General features: G+C 38.1%; 1 protein-coding gene across 2 annotated transcripts; it reads right to left on the bottom strand.

Annotated features, from left to right (window-relative positions):
- Positions 1-307: 307 nt before the first annotated feature.
- parvb (parvin, beta) lies at positions 308-16,037 on the bottom strand. Of its 2 annotated transcripts, XM_058075826.2 has the most exons (14): positions 15,990-16,037; positions 15,732-15,837; positions 9,246-9,335; positions 8,933-9,003; positions 8,750-8,852; positions 8,531-8,671; positions 5,998-6,113; positions 5,866-5,924; positions 5,757-5,776; positions 5,019-5,080; positions 4,858-4,926; positions 4,683-4,784; positions 4,525-4,597; positions 308-2,191 (listed from the first exon to the last, which is right to left on the bottom strand). In XM_058075826.2, the coding sequence occupies exons 2-14, from the start codon at positions 15,826-15,828 to the stop codon at positions 2,115-2,117; spliced, it is 1,080 nt and encodes a 359-aa protein (XP_057931809.2). In that variant the 5' UTR covers positions 15,829-15,837; positions 15,990-16,037; the 3' UTR covers positions 308-2,114. The 2 variants fall into 2 exon arrangements, with proteins under 2 accessions (XP_057931809.2, XP_057931811.2); XM_058075828.2 differs by lacking the exons at positions 15,732-15,837; positions 15,990-16,037 and adding an exon at positions 10,295-10,447.
- Positions 16,038-16,172: the final 135 nt, after the last annotated feature.

The raw sequence follows: 16,172 nt of genomic DNA, 5'->3' as shown, positions 1-16,172 counted from the left end.
TCAATAAATAATATTAAATATGAATATAATAGCACATATAATATATTGTTTTATTTATAAAAAATAATTATATTGTATACTTGAGTATATAACCACATTATATTATACTATATATATACAGTATATTGCAAATAATATCACTAATATTGATTTCAAAATATACATTAAATATGTACAATTAAGACATAATACTGAATATAGTTTAGTTGGTGTGAAGAAATACAGAGTAATACTGTAAATGTACACAATTAAGACTGTGACGCATGAATACACAACTAATTATAATTTATAATAAATCAATGACTGCAATTCATTTTACTTGACGTAAAATACCAAAACATAATAAAGACAAATTAAGAAATTATGAATATCAATTCAAAATGACATATTAATTATTTATAAAAGGAACAAGCGACAACCAAAAAATAATACATAAAAAATATCATATTTTTGGTTGAAGCAAATTGAAAACATAACCAATAAATGGATTGCAATTTGTGATCCTGCAATAACGCTACAGCAACAAAGGAGTCCATCATCCTGCATGACCCGTTCCACTGGAGAAACGTGACACTCGGTGGTCCCGGACCACTCAAAGCTGGACCCAGTGGATTTGTGTCTTCCCTCTGTGGAGTCTACCAAAAACAGACTTTAAAGAAGGAAACAAGACAAGACGGGGAAGGGACCACCTGACTGTTAGATGAAGGGGTAATTTAGAGAGGTGCTGTGGAAGGTTACCATAGCAACCAAGGTCTAAAATAAACCCCACAATTCCAAATACGCTTTTGATTCACAGCGGTTATTTCTTGCTTTGACTCAATAATTCACACAGAAAAGGGGGAGGGGGGGCGGGGGTCCGGGCCTCCTCCTGGGACTTGTCTGAAAGGTCAGTCGATAGCCACCGTCTCTGACGGCAGGAGCCCACTTAGGGGAGGGGCGGGGGCAACGCTTGCACTTAGGAAGGATGCGTCACAGACATCATGACTAAACGCCGGACGTCACCCAAAGACACTAAACACACCTCACGGCCGTTTAGATGTCATGTTGGAATCAATAGCACATTTTCCGAGATGTGTTTATCAGGAAACGCTCAGGTTTATTGACCTGAAATGCAAAGAGGTCACCTACAGCCGCAGCTGCCACTGTTTTTTTTTTAAACCTTTGTTTTTTAAACCTGACTTATAGAGCTTTTTATGTGTCAAGAGTCAGGAGGTCGGGAAGACCTGGGTTGGAATTTCCGCTCGGGCATCTCTGTGTGAAGTTTGCATGTTCTTCCCGTGCATGCGTGGGTTTTCTCCGAACGCTCAGTTTTAGAGAGCTTTTTCTAACACTGGCTCTCTGTGATGTCACTGTGCCGGACTTCCTTATATGGGCATGTGCTGCAGGCCAGTCTGTGTATCATTAAACCGTGCCTTAGGGTTAGGCGATATATCGATATTTTAAAAAAATATTTTTTATCAAAAGTAAGCATGGCACGGCGGTCGAGTGGTTAGCGCACAGATCTCACAGCTAGGAGACCAGGGTTCAATTCCACCCTCGGCCATCTCTGTGTGGAGTTTGCATGTTCTCCCCGTGCATGCGTGGGTTTTCTCCGGGTACTCCGGTTTCCTCCCACATTCCAAAAACATGCTAGGTTAATTGGCCACTCCAAATTGTCCATAGGTATGAATGTGAGTGTGAATGGTTGTTTGTCTATATGTGCCCGGTGATTGGCTTCTTGCCCGAAGACAGCTGGGATAGGCTCCAGCACCGACGCCACCTTAGTGAGGATAAGCGGTAGAAAATGGATGGATGGACAAACTAAATGTTGAAGAAGATGTCCAAACGTTCATTTAATATTCCTGCTTAACACTGTGCAACATTTTCAATAAGAAGGTGGACTCCACATCACGTTGGTGAACATTTTCAGTCATGGTTGCACATTTCAATGCTTCACTGCGCAACTCGGAGGCAGGCTGAGCTTAAGTTCAAATAAATAGAGCTCCAACGGAGGCTTCATTACATTACGAGGATCCTTCCAAGGCCCCGTCCTGTGAAGTTGCACAATAAAAGGACTTGAGAGTCCCGTTTGGACGCCATCGAAGACACGTCTTACAGATTGGATTGAAAAGTTGTCACTCGGAGTTCTTGTAGTTGGTGAAAAGGTTGTAGAGGACTCTCAGGGTGGACTTCAGGTTCAGGTTGACTACGTCTGAGGACAAAACACCAAAATAAGAAGTTAATTCAACTGAATTGTTCCAGGAAGATAATGCTTGCTATTTTAAAAATAATTCACATTTACATTAAACAGTAATTAAATGCACAGGAAACAATAATATTGATACATTAAATTAATAGCTAATAAGAAATTATTTAACTAATGATTGGATGTGATGATGTAAACACCATATAAGCTTTTTTCTTGCTTGAAAACATTATCAATCTCTGACAACAACAAAAAATCTTTTCTGTCGTTTTTTTGTTTTGTTTCCAGCATTTTACGGGTAAAAGTTTCAGTTTCTCACAGAAATTGTCCCAGACAAAATACATTTTTCCTTCATATGGTTCGAGTAAAAAGGGTTAATAAAAAGATGAAACAAACCACATCATGTTACATGTCAAATTAAAGGCCCTGACAATGGCAATCTCAATATGTAATTAGTTTTTCAATATGATTGGATGTGATGATGTAAACACCAAAAAAGCTTTCTTCTTGCTTGAAAACATAATCAATCTCTGTCAACAACAAAAAATCCTATATCTTTTCTGTCGTTTTTTTTGTTTTGTTTCCAGCATTTCACAGGAAGATAATGTTTGCTATTTTAAAAATAATTCATATTTACATTAAACAGTAATTAAATGCACAGGAAACAATAATATTGATACATTAAATTAACAGCTAATAAGAAATTCTTTAATTAATGAAATAAAAGTGAGAAATAATATCTCAAAAGGATAATGAAAAAACATTATTTTTATTTTTTAAGATATATTTATTAATTCTTTTTTAAAAGAAATAAATCCAACTTAAGTAATTATAGCATGTCCAGCACTCCTTTTCTTCACACGCAGCTCAAAATGGGTCAAAATAAGAATTCACTGGTAATTATCATAAGATGCATTCCTTATTTGCATATTGTAATTTCTTTCTGCAAAAGTAGGTCTTGCTGCTTGTCAGGAGATAAATAGTTTTGCCGAATAACATTACAAAGGAATATCACTGGAACTCAAGGTTAAACAATAGCTTAGCACACAAAATGAGACGTTTCCAAAGAGGTATACTGAGAATGAAACATAACAATCTGAGTTTCATTGTTATTTTTACACTACATGGATCATAGTGACTTGATGCTGACATTAACTCCATAAAACAAACGCATCCTTTCAACTTTCTACTGCAAGCACACATTAAATGACCTTAATAGCATCAAATGTTGATTACAGCTTAAGTGGGTGATCAGTCACTAAAATTGGATTGCTTCTTAATCCTAGTACTGCTCTTTAAAAGTAGAATATGATATTAATGTGTATTTATGTGTGACACGCGGCAGGCTGCCGTTTCATTCAATGAAACATTAAGCAAGGCGTGGAGTTTCAGGTGAAACACAACATTGCCCTCTAGTGGACATTCTCTGACATAACAACTATACTTTACGGCCTTCACATCATCTATTGCTTATTAGTCTCTCTTCTATTTGTTAGAAAAATGGTGTTACAGCAACAGAATATACTGAATATGTTTTTACTTACAGTTTTTCTTTCAAAAGAAATGAAAGAAACAACAACAAAAAATACAGGAAAGTAAAATAAGGAGAAAAATATTCCCAAAGCTACAAAAATAACATTGTCATGTGACCAGAAAATTAGCACAAAAATTGCAAGTCCCAATGCTACAATTCATACAGTCATAATAATCATACTTTGCCAGCAAAAAGGTGGCAATTTTAAGAGAAAAAAAGGCAATTACGTCAAATAAAGTCAAAGTTATGAAAGCAGAAAAGTTGCAATGTTCGAGGAATAATAAATCATAATAGAAATAATCAAGACGAGTCCTGATATTTCCACCAATTGTATCTTTTTTTAGAGATTAGTCAAATGATTAAATTTTAAAGTCTAATTAATCACAGTTTTAAAATGAATTAATCACCATTAGCAACGATGTCTGCATGTATTTAGTGAACCGACAGTCAAGCTAAAAGATAAAAATGTATTAGTCTAACACTAGTCTAGCAGCAGAACATTTCAATCACATTTTAAACCGTGTTATGATGAGCAAAGAGGAGTTGCGTTCAAAGAAATCACGTAATTTAAGGTCAATGTACGTTTCTTCTAAATACTAATAAATATAAGAATATCCACTTCATCTTTTTCTTTGTGTTTTTTTACACACACACATGTATATATTGTATATATTGTCACATACATGTGACAAACATATGAATCCTCCATCCTCCTGTGAGAACACGGTGAAGTATAATGTAGTAAACGTATAGTATAATGTAATAATACAATGAAATAATAAAGCATTATTGTGACAGTTTTTACCTTCTGGTCTGGCTTTGGGTTTTTTCAGTCCGCCATCCTGCATCAGCTCAAAGGCGAACGCTACGTTGTGTACCTGAGTAAAGACAGAAATAAAGCATACATGTATGGACAATAACAGCTGATATATCCCCTATTGATATTTATAATGCTAGTTGAACCTTCTGCTCAAAGCTCTCTGGGGTGAGGAAGAAGTTGTAAAGTGGTACAAAGTAGTCCTCCAGCAGGCCCATCAACAAGATGAGGTAAACTCCATCAGCAAACTGAAGACATTAGAAAAGATAGAGTTATGATGATGATTCCAGTGGCCAGTACTACACGTGTGGGGATGAATACCTGAGATTCCAGCTCAGTGACTTCCAGGTTCAACTTGTTCAGGTGCTTGTTGACAAAGGTGATGAGGGACTACATGAACAGTTAGAATATTTAAATCTACAGGCAGTAGTAACAACCTAAGTGATGATGATGATGATGATGATGATGATGATGCTTCTCACCGTTTTCACCACATTGAGCTTGTCGGGCGCGTGATCCAGCAGCGTATCAAAAGCATCTCTTTCTGTTGGAACAAGAGGAAAAAAACACTATTTCCTGTCAGTGGGTCCGTGGCGCAGGAAGTTGGTGGTTCAATCCCCGTTCCTCCTCTCCTTTTCCCCAAATCTAGTCTAGTCCATTGAGCAGTGTATTACATGTTATTATGATTGTATACATGGTCACAGCATGTATATAAAACACTAAAGTCATGTAATAGTTTTTACAGGTGTTTAAATAGCAGGCTTATTAGGTGAGCTATCTCCTTTTAGCTGTTTTTATATCTTTAGAATGCAGAGAAAAGAAAAAAACTAAGTATACACAAATCACAAATTCATTCATTTTTTACCGCTTTTCCTCACAAGGGTTGCGGGGGTGCTGGAGCCTATCCCAGCTGTCTTCAGGCGAGAAGCCAATCACAGGGCACATATAGACAAACAACCAATCACACTCACATTCATACCTATGGACAATTTGGAGTGGCCAATTAACCTTTTTGGAAAGTGGGAGGAAACCGGAGTACCCGGAGAAAACCCACGCATGCACGCAGAGAACATGCAAACTCCACACAGAGATGACCGAGGGTGGATTTGAACCCTAGTCTCCTAGCTGTGGGGTCTGCGCACTAACCACTCGACCCCCGTGCCGCTCCAAATCACAAATGCAAACCACAAATACGATGCGAATACAAGATGAATACTCACCAAACCTTCCCATCATCATTCTGAGAAACAATGAAGAACGATTCAATTGAATGGATATTATGCATCAACATGAAGCAAATATTAAAGAGTAGATGAAAGGAGGTCTCACTCTGTGGTGCTGGTCAGCTCCTTGTTAAGCAGAGCGGTCTGCAGGATGCCCTCTCGCTTCTTCTCAGGCAGCAGGAGGAGAGAATGACAGTGACGATTGTGTTTCTGGGTCGCACGTAAGGAGGCACCTCACCTTCACCACCACCACCTTGACAGAGACGTGCTCAGGCAGTCGGATGGCTGCCTGGAAGTGCATGGCCAGCGCCACCAGCAGGTAGATGATGGCCACCAGATTCTTGGAGTGGATGGCTGCACATAACAACAGCCCACTTAGTAAATCCATACTTGCAGGTTGCAATGTCAAAAACAATGAAAAACAAAGCAAACTACAATGTTCCAAGGCCAGTTGAGAGACATGGTCTCTCCAACAGGGAGGCATCCAGGAGCCATCCTGATCTCTCCTCTCCTTCTATTTTCTCCCTGATGACAGTGCTTGTCCCACTTTGGGTAGTGACCAAAAGTACAACCCAAAATAAAAGATTGTTTATTGAATAGAACTTTTGCATTGGATTGTCCATGCGTCCATGCCTGGGAAGAAATCCAAAACAGATGTGGACTCATGCATGTAACCTTCCCCTCCTATAAAAATTCCAGTCACACACAGTGTTGGTAGCATAGTGGTTAGCGTAGCTGCCTTCCAAGCAGTTGAGCAGAGTTCAATTCCCAGCCAACACAAACTGTTTGTGTGTTTTTACGATCCTGAAAAATGCTTATGTATATATATATATAGTATATATATAGCTAAATAATAACCTATAATAATTATATATATATATATAGAAGGTATCAGAAGGTAACCACATTTAGGTTTTACTGCATTTGTTAAAATATATATATATATAATATAAATATATATATATAAACCTAAATGTGGTTACCCTCTGATATATATCTATATAATATATAATAATATGTAGAATATATATTATATATAAATTATATATATATAATATAAATATATAATAATATATATAATATAGTATATATTTTTTTTAACGAATGCAGTAAAACCTAAATGTGGTTACCCTCTGATATATATATATAATATATATAATAATATGTAGAATATATATTATATATAAATTATATATATGTATAAAATATAAATATATAATAATATATATAATATAATATATATATTTTTAACGAATGCAGTAAAACCTAAATGTGGTTACCCTCTGATATGTATATATGTGTATATATATATATATATATATATATATATATATATATATATATATATATATATATATATATATTTATATATACACATATACTATATAATAGAAATAATGTAAATTCTTATAGGTTATTATTTGGCTCTGTTCGAACCAAATACTAACCATGGACAAGGGAATTAACAGTTGTATGTATTTTTATCTCACAGACATTCAGTATATACAACGTTAAAGCGCTGCAATACGATCTCTAAAACGTGTGTGAAAACTAAAATGTTCTCCTTGAAAGCAAGGCACCAAAGTGTGGTCTTATATTATATATATATATATATATGTGTGTGTGTATATATATATATATATATATATATATATATATATATATATATATATATATATGTGTGTGTGTGTATAGACTGATATATGTATTCCAGTGTGTATGAGGGGGAGGGGCCGAGCAGCAGGCAGCACAGAGAGACACACTGTGAGAGAGCGACTGGTGTATACAGTACCATAGCGTACATATCATATATACGCATGATAGCACAAGCAAACAGATGTGCAGCAGAGGAATGACAATCATGCGGCCTTATGACTCCAGCACTGCCCCAATACCTTTGAGCATGGCACCGTACTTGTCAACGTCAAAGGAAAACTGAATTTTTCAAAATGTTTTTCCATCATCCAAAATCCTTATGTGAAACATGAACACATATTTCCTGCTCTTTTCTGTGCAGTCTAACAAGAGAAAATGAGCTAGCTAAAAATGCACGTCATTGGGACCTACTTATTTCAACTACAAAACCCTCTAAAAAAACAAAGTTTTATCGTTTTATATACATGCATTATATACATACATGAACAGGTACATAGATGATAACATATAATACTTACAGTATCTTCCCGTATTTTGCCGATAACAAAATAACTTTCCTAGATGCGTTGCTTTAGCCCAGGCAACAGTACAATAGAAACAGCGACAACACTGGGTTGGCTGTGTCTTCCAGCACAAGACGTGTGCTCCAGTCCTCAGGTCACAAATGCTGACCACAAACGAGCATCTTGTCGAGTCTTCTAGCAAAATTAAGAACTAGGTATACGCTCTTCTGCGGTGAGTTACTTTGCCAGATTAATATAGTCTTTCGTGTTAGCTGCTAATATAAAAATATCAATGTAGCTACCAAAATAGCTAGGTCCCAATGACGTGCATTGTTAGTGACATCATACTAACTTGTTTTCTTTAGTTAGAACACACAGAAAATGGCTAAAAATATGTTGTTATGTTTCACATAACAATTGTGAATGGTGACCAAAATCCCAAAACCCCATAGTTTCCTATTGCTGGTATTACGGGGTTTAACTTCTTTTTACATTTACGTGCCAGTTTCACGATGGCAATAGTTGAACAGATTATTCCCGTTTCCATGGTTTCCCATGTATTGCGTACTGGCGTCTAAGTAGGTGATGTCAGTCCGTGAGGGCGAAACTCACAGTCCACGCTCCACTCGATGGACCAGCCGTGAGGGCGCAGCATTTGGTTAACCGCCTCCAGCACCGTCTGGAGCTTCTGCTTCTGGCCAATCTCAGATTGGGTCACCTCGGCCACGTTCAGCTTCTTGCCTGACAACTTCTCTATCAGCAACAGAAGTTTGCAAATGTCATGGAATCATGAAAATCAATAAATAATAAATTGATTGTGTTGTTTCTCACCAAATAACTTCTGCAGAACTTGTCCGTCATAGCAGTCCTCCTCCAAGTCTTTCACAATGATCCTGTCCTCCTCCAGCTCACTGTTGATCCAATCAATCAGAACCTAAACACATTTGCATACGACAAAGCCAACCTCATTATTCATTATTCCTTAAATTAATAAAAACAGCGTTTCAGTAAAACCTTGAGCAGATCTTTCAGTTTGGGGTTGTCCCTCGACGTCGGGTCCAGCATGATCCTCTCTGCGTTCTCCTCTGGTGAAGATGGGAAAGTGTTTTTTTTCAACCTGGCAGCCGTAAAAATGTCAACAGCAATTGATGGAAGCATACTTTTCATTTCCTGCTCCTTCACTTTCACTTTTACCTCCTCGTGAATCGGCTAGTCTTCCATCCATGTTCATCTCCTTTGTCACCACAAATCTACAATTTCAGGCGTCTACTCTCCTGTACTTAGAACCCTCTCGGTCATAGTCGTAGTACATGTGTGTACACCATACCCAGCAGCGTGTCCTCAGGATGGATGTCTGTCCCAGAGGGAAGCATTGGAGCGTTGATGGCATTCTTGCCTTCCTCGTGGAGGTCACTCACTAGTCGCACAACAAAAACACACATTAGTGCACAGTTGCCACACAAAGTCACGGCTAGAGAACCTATTTTCACTTTTTATTAGTTTGTCTCTTTGTCTCTGTGTTGTTTTGGACATTTGAAACCTCAAAATAGTGATTTGAGCTACTTTAACCAATATTAGTAGTAGTATACTTTTATATTTTGTGCTATAGTAACAAATAAGCCTACACTGTGTATTGTAGTACAAGTGTGAAACACAGCCCAGTATTTTTTGGAAAAGAATTTGGAAAACTGGTGCACGGCCTGTCATCAGTTTTATCTCTTCTCATTTCCTGTTTGGCTGTATACAACCTTCAAAATATGGCCAGTCGTGCATGGATTTAGTTTTTAAAAAATGGTGGAGTGCAACTAATGCAATGCAAAAAAAAAAAAAAAATGGGTGGAACTAAATCAATATCAAGGTCTGAGAGGATCCACTCTGAAAATGGCTTTTTTCCTTTAATGGATAAAGATTGGGATGCTCTATTTCTAGGACAGCAATCCTCAGCGTCAATATATACATTTATTATAGGCCTATGTCCTAAATATAAGGGTTATGCATCCAAATGAGGCAAAAATACATTTACAAGTTACTTATATTTTATATAAAATCCCAACTTCAAAGCTATAAAGTACTTTTGCTGAAGGGGAAGGCGTGTTCTGAACATTCCCAGGAATCTCGTCATGGATCAAGATTTGGCTTGGTAATTTTCATCCTAATTGCTCTGCTTCCTCCCTCCTGGCCCATTTGACTGCATTACGTCTAGCTTTGTCCACTTATGTGTCAAGTACAATCTGGGTAAAGGAGCTCAAACGGTGCAGCAAAACAACAACAAAAAATGTCCAGGCTATTTGCAGAAAGCTTGACACTTAAATTTACACTCATAATTCCCTGCATATCAACTAGCGCCACATGTTCCCATGCAAGAAAAAAATCTACCTGCTTTCTTCCTTTTGGTTCCACAAAGCAGCCCCGCCATGGCACCACTACAAACTCCCAATAGACGATGATGAATTCCACTATGCAGTAAATATATGCACTGTATCGTCAACGTGCGTGCGTCAATATGTGGCTGTAGAGACAGGCATGGAGGGTGGGGGGGTGGTGGGGGGCGTGTTTATTTCTGTCAGACCAAACCTCCTCCCCACCTCAACGGTCCAGTTACTGGAGATGCACATACTGGTGAGTATGTGCATGTGTCGCCACGTAACACACCCCTTCTTGGACAGACTGCACTGACCACTATCAGGTAAACACAACAACAGCCAATGCTTGTGTTTGCACATAAGGGCATGCATGATGATGCCTAAGCCCGGAATAACATCCCCCTTCATATAAGCAATAGCAGATTTTTCAATCTTTTAGCAGCGAGACAGCTGACTTTCTAATTGAGCTGCCAGTAAATGAAGCCAATGACATGTCCCACTGCAGCAGACAATCAATCAAGCGCTGACTGTATTACAGCTAACGCAATTACGCTAATTCAATCCAGTGCAAAGGCTGGAGCTCTTTATTTTGCTGTACTTCAGTTTTCCACTGCGGTAGCAACCCTTAATAGCACAAGTAGCCATATTTGGTCATTTGAAGTCAAAAATGAATGCCAAAGCCTTAATTACAAGGCAGCAGGACCATGATTTCTACCAGCCCATCAGGAAGAATGTTAAAGGGAAACTATTATGCTTTTTCCGCTTTTCTGACCAATAAGTGTTGTATGCTCGTGTTAAATGATGTCAAAGTTTCAGATAATGAGGTTTGCACATTTGGAAGTGAGTCCTGAATGAAGTTTGGGATGGCTAAAAACGTTCTGTTTCAAAAGGTGTGGTAAAACTGCCCCTTTGTGACATCACAGAGGGGCGGACTTCCTTATATGGGCTTGTCTGTAAGCCAAATAAGCATTCTGCCCTCCCCCAAGCTCTCTTCCTCTGTTTACTTGCTAGCAAAGCCACATTTGTTTACCATGCCTAACGACACCACCATCAGGTACAACCGTCGGAGTTCCTGATTCCCAACCGGCAAACAAAATGCATTTTAATCTGTCAACAACATTTCACACTGGACGGTTTTGTGAACATGGGCAGGTAAACAGCAGGATTAGCCGACGCCTTTCTTGGTCGTGTGGACTGAGCAAGCAGTAAGTAACAGTTTATCAGTGTCTTAACGATGTTTATTAAGTCATGAAGCAAAAACGCTTTCACACAGGGAGAGGGGTTGCTAATAGCCGTTTCCCACCACAATTAGTGGCCACATTAGATGTTACCGATGCTGTAGAAAACAGTAAAATGCTAAAGCTACTTACTATATTGACAGTTACTATGGTACGCATTAAGTCATTGTATGCTCATATCACCTTGTACTTCGGTACGAGGTGCATTATTAAAAAAAAAAAAAAAAAAAACTTAACCTGTATTATGGAAAGCAGGAAGTGAACAAATGTAACAGTTACTGATTGTAAAAGTACCAAATGGAGGGGTAGGATTTAATAAGCTTTGCTTCTTCCTACTCTTTTTGGACATGTGGAACTGGGAACTGATTATGGGATGCACTCAATTGTAATCTGATGCATGTTCAAATGAAATAAAACCATTACCATTACCACTGATGGAGGTCTTGAAGTAACCTCTTATTATTGAGAAACATATGGCAGAAAATCTGACATTTATTCTCAACTCCTATACCGTTCTCAGCTAGCGGCACAAACCAGAAGTCCTTTTATGCACTTGTATATTGTGACCAACCACAACAGACTGTTGTGAACAAAATCCAAAGAAATACAGCTGAATAGGTGTAGATTCTGAACTAGAGGAACTAGAAAGCTTTGTGTCCTGGTTATTGTGTGTAGCTGCTCTATAGGAGTCCACAAGTCAATAAAAAATGTCGAAAAATTAGTATAATAGGTCCCCTTTAATTATCCAAATGAAAATATGACAAAAATAACACAGCTAGGAGACCTGAGTTCAATTCCACACTCCATTCCTCGCCATCTCTGTGTGGAGTTTGCATGTTCTCCCCGTGCATGCGTGGGTTTTCTCCGGGTACTCCGGTTTCCTGCCACATTCCAAAAACATGCTAGGTTAATTGGCCACTCCAAATTGTCCATAGGTATGAATGTGAGTGTGAATGGTTGTTTGTCTATATGTGCCCCGTGATTGGCTGCCCACCAGTCCAGGGTGTACCCCGCCTCTCGCCCGAAGACAGGATAGGCTCCAGCACCCCCCGCGACCCTTGTGAGGATAAGCGATAGAAAATGAATGAATGAATGAACAGTCCTCACTTTTTGGACAGTTGAATTCATGATTATTTTGCATTGTTTTCTGCATGTAAAACTATAATTATAGTTTATAAAACTGATATTTTGTGGTGTCTGTAAGGGATTCATTGGGATTAATTTACATTATTTCCTGCTAAAAAACTGCTTTGTTTTTTTAGGAATAAAAAACTGATATACCATTGTACAATGAAATAGGTAGGTAAACTGGATGTGTACTTAAAACCGCTAAAATCTTCCATAAAATGACTTACTCAGTAATAACAGCAAAATAATACACAATCAGATACAAGAAACATGATTTGAAAAACAAAAGGATTCAAAAGTATCAACTATATAGCCCCATCGCGTCACTACAGTGTAGTGCAGCATCAGAGCAGGTCCACTATTTAGTACGGGTCTGTGGCTTTAAACACTTTGCTAATCAGAGGCAAAGACAACATAGCATACAACTACAATAGCTACTATACTAAGACGCCTGCATCACTAGATTCCGCTCATGGAAGGAGGATATAAATAATGCTGCAGTATATGGAGGAGAATGACCAGGTCTTAAATATAGCTCTGGTTATTTAAACCAGCACGGGACTGGTGAGTCAAAGCAGAAACAACGACAACGGTGGGGAAGGGGGGCAGCCCTCTCGGTGTATATTTACAATAACACTAAGGAATATGATTCTCTCGCAGTCACTGCCGAAAGAAACATTTGCAGAAGTATAATGTTGATGAATCCAACACAGCAAATCCCTGCAAAGATGCCCCCTAGTGGCTATAAGCAGCATGGAGGATGACATCACAGCAATGGACAATCAACACTACATGCAACAATAAATTAAAAACAGCAAGCTGGGATAGAAAAATATACTACTTACTACTTCTTGCCTCCATCCTAGCCAAACATGAATGTTAAAGTGCAACACTTTCAGATAAAAGGGTCAGGATGTGACACTGCAATTCCTTGGATGTCAATCAACACATATCTTGTCAGAAGAAACACACTTCCTTTCACATTTTAGCTGTTGTGTCATGCAGAACTTCAACAAAGAAGCGAAAACAAGAACAGAACAACAATATGTGATATGGGGTGGGGGTGAGATATTTCAGAATGAAGTTATGAAACATCTCCTGATACGACTCATCTTTTTCGGGTGTTTCCTCTTGAGAATAAAGTCACCACACCCAATGTCAACCACAACACCAGCAAACTGAAAAACATACTTTTATATTATATCTGCTCATATAGTGTTGTTTAGTCAAGTATGCTTTAGCATTAGCAGGACAACAGGACAGAGCCTTCTCCATCGCTGCCCCCACCCTCTGGAACTCTTTGCCCCATTCACTCCGTGCTTGCCCTGACCTTCCCAGTTTCAAAAAACGACTAAAAACCCACCTCTTTAAATCTGTTTTTAATGTCTAACTTTTTATACCTGACTGCTGTGCCCCGCCCTGCTTTTACTCATCTTTTAACTGCGTATTAATGAATGTTGTATTTTAACGTATCTTTTACTCTGTTTACTTGCTTTTATTCAACTCCAATCTTCTGTAAAGTGTCTTTGAGTATTTTGAAAAGCGCTATAAAAAATAAAATGTATTATTATTATTAACAAATGGAGTGTTGTGCACAGTATAGTATATGCACATATTACAGTAGTGTCACATGTCAGCCCATATTATAGTATTGCACAAAAGCATAGATTCACACTGTAGTGTTGTAAAATGTGGCCCGCAGGACACTAGTTTGAGGCCCCCGCCTTGATATGAAAGTTTAATGTTAGTACGGCCCGCGCAAGTTTGATATGGATGCTGTATGGTATCATGTACGCAGAAAAAATTATTACGTTTGATTAATGTTCATGTTAAAGGTTAAATAACTGTTAATAGTTATCCTCCCTATCCGTGTGGAAGTGGTAAGTTTTTGGCTATTTAAGTTTAAAGGAAGTAACTTGAAGGCTACCGTTTAGGTCGCTAGCTCTCTAGTTTGCGAGTTAGCATGTGTCTCGAGACCCTGCAGTTGTGCAATATGTTGTAAATAAAAAGAGTATAAATGTGACTATAGTCGTGTTTTGTGATGTCTACAGGGCTCTAATAATGCTTTGTTCATTTTAATCTGAAAAAAATAATTTGTCTACCCACCAACTATATGTGGTTTCTTAAGTTTTTATTATTTGCTGTTTTATTATATTATTATATTTATTCATTACTGATTGATTGATTTTCTTTATTCTTGATTTGTTTATTTATTTTTCATCTTATTTTGTGCAGAAAAATAAAAATTAAGATATTTGACAACAGTGGAATGTTTTATCAGAGCTTTTAGTGTAGAAAATTGGAACCAAAGCACTTAAAAATTTGTATATTTTTCTGTTTTTAATAAATGCGTTTTTTTTTTTGGAAAACCTGATGTGGCCCAGTCTCACCCAGACCCTAGCTCCAGTGGCCCCCCAAGTAAATTGAGTTTGAGACCCCTGCAGTACAGCGTAGAAGCATGCTGTAGTATTGTATACTGTAGACAAATATATAGTGTTTATACAATATATACATTGGCCTAAACTGCTGTGTTGTATACAGGTTGTATAAGTCCATGGATGGGGATAGTATAAATCTATAACATAGTGTACTCTCACCGACAGCTATGGTACAGAGTACAATACATACATAATACTATAGGATCAGTACAGCAACTGGTGGACACCCAACAAATACAAGCACCCATGCTCAGTGAGGCGTTCAAGTATGCAGCTGTCTCTTTTATTAGCATACACAAGCACACTCTCACAGATAAAGGTAAACAACAGCTGACAACTTGATAGCAAAGTTACAATTGCCTTTTAAAATGTCTACTTTGGACTCCATCTCCGCGTCCATGTTAGTTACTCTGATTCTATTTGTGTTTATCACGTCTCGGACATTATTTTACTAGGATTACGTTATTGTAATGTCGATTTTAGAAAAGAGATGAGGCATCCGAGCAGAAGCATCATCATCATCATCAAGAATGTAACCGATTATTTAACCACGTGACTGAAACGACGTAAATGTAATCAAGCAAACAAAGTATTTCCTGTTCGATAAAATGTAAAATAAATACAAAAATAACACAAATATCCTTACCTTCTTTGGCTTTCTTCCTGCGGACCAGCGTGCCCCCAAGTCTGCCTAGAAAAGACTCGTCCTTCTTGGTTTTGACGGACTGCGAGCTTGCAGACATCTTTCAAATCTATACAATACATACAGTATATACAGTGTATATATATATATATATGCGCCAATGTTCACTGTATGTCTCTAGCGCACACAAAGAGACACACAAATAGTGATAACAATCTCTGTTCCGCACTAAACCACAGCAGGAAAAAGCACAGCACACACCGGTTAAGTCAAGGGCAGACAGGCTGGACCGACTCACGGCTGACTCACATGGACCGCCGGTGGTCGCGTCACAGCGCCCCTGTCGGCATCACGCGGAACTACGCCCTACTTTGTCTTTATAAGGTAAGGTAAACAAATCAGTTATTAGCATCTTTTCTGGAACTTTTACTCAATATAATTCAC

The sequence above is a fragment of the Doryrhamphus excisus genome, linkage group LG1 (genome assembly GCF_037039965.1).
Source record: "Doryrhamphus excisus strain RoL-2023G ecotype Guam linkage group LG1, RoL_Dexc_Guam_v1.1, whole genome shotgun sequence".
NCBI classification, from domain to species: Eukaryota; Metazoa; Chordata; class Actinopteri; order Syngnathiformes; family Syngnathidae; genus Doryrhamphus; species Doryrhamphus excisus.
Note: the sequence above shows the minus strand (reverse complement) of the source record. Positions and strands in the feature narration are given on the sequence as shown.